Raw genomic sequence first — 3,764 nt, forward strand, 5'->3', positions numbered from 1 at the left:
AGAAGGCAACGAGATGGTTTCCAGCACGAGGATGGAGTCGAATTGTTTGCCTACCAACAACCTGCGACTCTTGTCGCTCTTCGCTACCCTGCACATGATTTAGCAACTTCTATTCCTCCTCTCCTGCTGCTCTGCCTGTCTGCGATGAGCCCTCCTGCAATCGAGGAAGCACACCCTCCTGTCGTGATGATCATTCCTCCCCTCCTCTCCTGCCGCCTCTCCCTCCCCTCACTCAGCACTCAATCTCCTCCCTCCCCTTCCTCCCTCTCTCCCCTCCCCTCCCTCCCTCGCTCCCTCGCTCCCTCGCTCCCTCGCTCCCTCGCTCCCTCTCTCTCTCCCCCTCCTTATCTTACCGATAGAGATTATCAAGGCATTGATGGCAGCGAACTCAGCCTGCAGACTTCACATCATCTCCTCTTCTCCCTCCCCTCCCCTTCTCCCTCCTCGCTCTCATTCACCTGATAGGAGGAGAACTTGGCTCGCAGGAATGGAGCGCACCAGACGCCAATGCCGAAGCCCGCGGCGAATCTCAGAGCAGAGGCTGAGGAGAGTGAGAGAGGACAGAGAACAACGAGAGCAAGCGAAGACTGGCGACAGAACCAGCTAAAGGCATCCAGTGGTGAAGATAAAGGAACAGAAGGAACGAGAACGAGCAGGGAGGAGGAGGAGGAGGAGGAGGAGGAGGAGGAGGAGGAGGAGGAGGAGGAGGAGGACGAGGAGGAGGACGAGGAGGAGGACGAGGAGGAGGAGGGGGGGAAGAGGAGGACCTGATAGTAGCATGATCACTCCTGGGGAGTTGAGGACGGTGGCTGCTGATTTCATCGCGCTCGAGAGACTCTCGGAGGAGCTGAGGGGTTCAAGAGGTTTGCGAGATTCTCTGACAAGCCACGTGACCACTCTGACAAGCCACGTGACCACTCGTTCTCTCCTCCTCGTGACCACTCGTTCTCTCCTCCTCGTGACCACTCGTTCTCTCCTCCTCGTGACCACTCGTGCTCTCCTCCTCTTTCTCTTGCCCTTCATCCTCACCGTACGGAGAAACTAGTCAGAAGTGCGAGAAGCAGACCAACAATCGCCAAGCTGGTGAAGGAAAGCCTGCGAAGACATGCCATTGAGAGTGGGAGAGAGAGAGAGAGGGGAGAGGGGGAGGGGGAGGGGAGAGGGGGAGAGGAAGGGGAGAGGGGGAGAGGGGGAGAGGGAGGGGAGAGGGAGGGGAGAGGGAGAGGGAGAGGGAGAGGGAGAGGGAGAGGGAGAGGGAGAGGGAGAGGGAGAGGGAGAGGAGAGGGGAGAAGGTGAAGTAGTCTTCCTTTCCTCCAGCCCAGATGAGAGTTAACGAACATTGACAACGAGGCCAGAGCTGACAGAGGGCACAACGAGGAGAAAAATCAGAAAAGCGAAAGTGAGAGAGGAGGAGGAAGAAGAGAGTGTGTATGAATGGAATGGAATAGAATCAAACCCCAAGAAGAGGAGAGGAAGGGAAATCACCGGCTCCCACATAAACGCCAGAAGTGTAGATGGAAATCGCGGTGGAGAGAGAAGAGGGAGGAAATCTATCCGTGAGGAGGGAGAGGCACTGGAAGCAACGAGACGTCAGAGACCGACGACAGGAGCAACCAAGAAGAGGAGGGAGGCGAGGTAGCAGAGCATGCGATGGAGCAGCGAACATGCAGCGGAGGACGCGGACGAGCATGAGAGGACCTGAGGGCCGGTGAAGGCCATGGCGAGACCTTGCAGGAGCCTTGGGAGAGGATGAGCTCGGAGCGACGAACAAAGCAAGACGAGAGAGATTCGAGAAGAGGAAGCGAGAGAGAAGCAGGAGCAGGAGCAGGAGCAAGTGCTGCTAATGCAGTTGCTGAACAATAATGGGGAGGCGAAAGGAGGGGCAAAGGGAGGGGGGCGAGCAGCTGGAAATGGAGCAGAAGAACCTGCAGGCTAAGACAGAAAGAAAGCCTTGACTCCACTGTGCCTGCAAAACCAAATGAGAAAAGAGAAGACAAGAAGAAACGAAGACAAGAAGACAAGACAAGACGACAAGACAAGAAAGGAACGAAGACTAGACAACAAGACAAGAAGAAATGAAGACAAGACAACAAGACAAGGCAAGACAAGAAGAAATGAAGAGAAGACGAGTACAAGGCAGGGGCGATGACATACCTGCACGAGGAGAGCGAAGGACCAGAGGAAGATGGAGACAGAGAGCGTTTTGCCCCGATCAACGGTGTCGGCAACCCTCCCGGCAATCAATGAAGCAAACTGACAAATGATGAGGATGAGGAGCAGGAGCAGAAGCAGGAGCAGGAGCAGGAGCAGGAGCAGGAGCAGGAGCAGGAGCAGGAGCAGGAAACAGTCAAGCAGGAAACGAAGGATGTGAAGTGGATGAGAAAGAGAAGAAGGAACCAGGAGAATGTGAGAAGTTACCGTATAGAGAAGAGTAAATCCGTATGAGGCCAAGAAAGCATACTGCTGCGGAGAGAAACCTGCTCGAGGTATGAGGAGGAGAAGGGAGGAGCTAGTTTCACCCAAAGCAACGTTGATGAACTCCCTGTGAAGACAGTCAGAGCCAGGACGAGAGGAGGGAGAAGAGTAGGAATTCACGGAAACAAAAGACAGGATGGAGCGAGGTGAAGAAAATGCTGACAAATAGGAACAAGGGAAGACGAAGGAAAATGAAGACGAGTGAGCACAAACATGAATTAATTGAATCAAAGCACAATGATGAGAGCCATTCTCTCCTTCACCTCGTCGCTTCTGCCGAGGGCTGCACAGCAAAATTCACAGCATACTGAAGCGAGTTGCGAGTCCACCTGTCGAGCCAAGTCAGCTCCTGGAGGGAAATGCAGAATGGGGACGAAAAAAGTTTTCGGGAAGAGAAAGAGCAGGAGGAGGAGCAGGAGCAGGAGCAGGGGTAGAAGCAGGAGCAGAAGCAGGAGTAGAAGCAGGAGTAGGAGTAGAAGCAGGAGTAGGAGGAGGGTTTCCGACTGGTTATGAATGTAGACGCTAAAAAGAAGAGCGAGTAACAGCCATCGCTGTCAACACGGTAAGAATGACCTCAAGTAGAACTCAGACCGACGTACCCGCCAGTCGCTTCGCTTTGCTTCCCCTCCTCGTATTCTTTCTGCCGAACAGCGGATGCATGTTCCTCCTCTCACTCTTCTGAGGCTTGAGCCGGCAGCATGTACCAAGAGCTTCCTGTAGCCACGCAACGAAAGCTCCGTCCTCTCCTCTCGCCATGAGCTTGTCCCCAGACAAGCTCCTTCGGTGCCCCCGCACGCAACGAACGAGAACATACGCCTACATTAAGTGAGATGTGATCAGACGAAGCAAGCAACGTGAGAGAAGGGAGTAGAAGAGACAGCAGGCAGCGTGGGCTTGGTCAGCTGATCATTCCCTTTGCTATTCGATCCTCCTCCTATCTCTTGTTTCTATCTCCTGCTTCTCGTCCTCCTCCTCCTCCTGCTCCTCCTGCTCCTCCTGCTCCTCCTGCTCCTCCTGCTCCTGCTCCTCCAAGAGAACAGAGACCTGTGGTAGTCGTGGGGGAAGGAGATCACAAACTCTCGGGCGTGCTGAACGGCGCGAGATTGATGATGCCGGCGGAAAGAAAAAGCTAAGGGTGCTTGACGCAGCTCTTGTGCCGCACACACTGACTGCATACTCGAGCTTGATCCGGGAAAGATGCTGGAGGCCAAGCGCTCGAGTTTCTCGCCCTCCGAGTGAGGGACTGGCTACCTGCCCTCGACATCAAGAGCAGATGACTGCAAGCAAAA

The 3,764-nt window shown here is 54.7% G+C and overlaps 1 protein-coding gene across 1 annotated transcript; it reads right to left on the minus strand.

Annotated features, from left to right (window-relative positions):
- Positions 1–1,932: 1,932 nt before the first annotated feature.
- Positions 1,933–3,287, minus strand: GUITHDRAFT_119625 (hypothetical protein; the record flags this gene model as incomplete). The annotated part of the gene is made up of 7 exons (XM_005821131.1): positions 1,933–1,966; positions 2,177–2,253; positions 2,419–2,477; positions 2,520–2,542; positions 2,739–2,804; positions 3,075–3,115; positions 3,180–3,287. 7 exons carry the CDS (start codon positions 3,285–3,287, stop codon positions 1,933–1,935), a joined length of 408 nt encoding a protein of 135 aa, XP_005821188.1.
- Positions 3,288–3,764: the final 477 nt, after the last annotated feature.

Source organism: Guillardia theta, assembly GCF_000315625.1.
Source record: "Guillardia theta CCMP2712 unplaced genomic scaffold GUITHscaffold_152, whole genome shotgun sequence".
Classification (NCBI taxonomy): domain Eukaryota; class Cryptophyceae; order Pyrenomonadales; family Geminigeraceae; genus Guillardia; species Guillardia theta.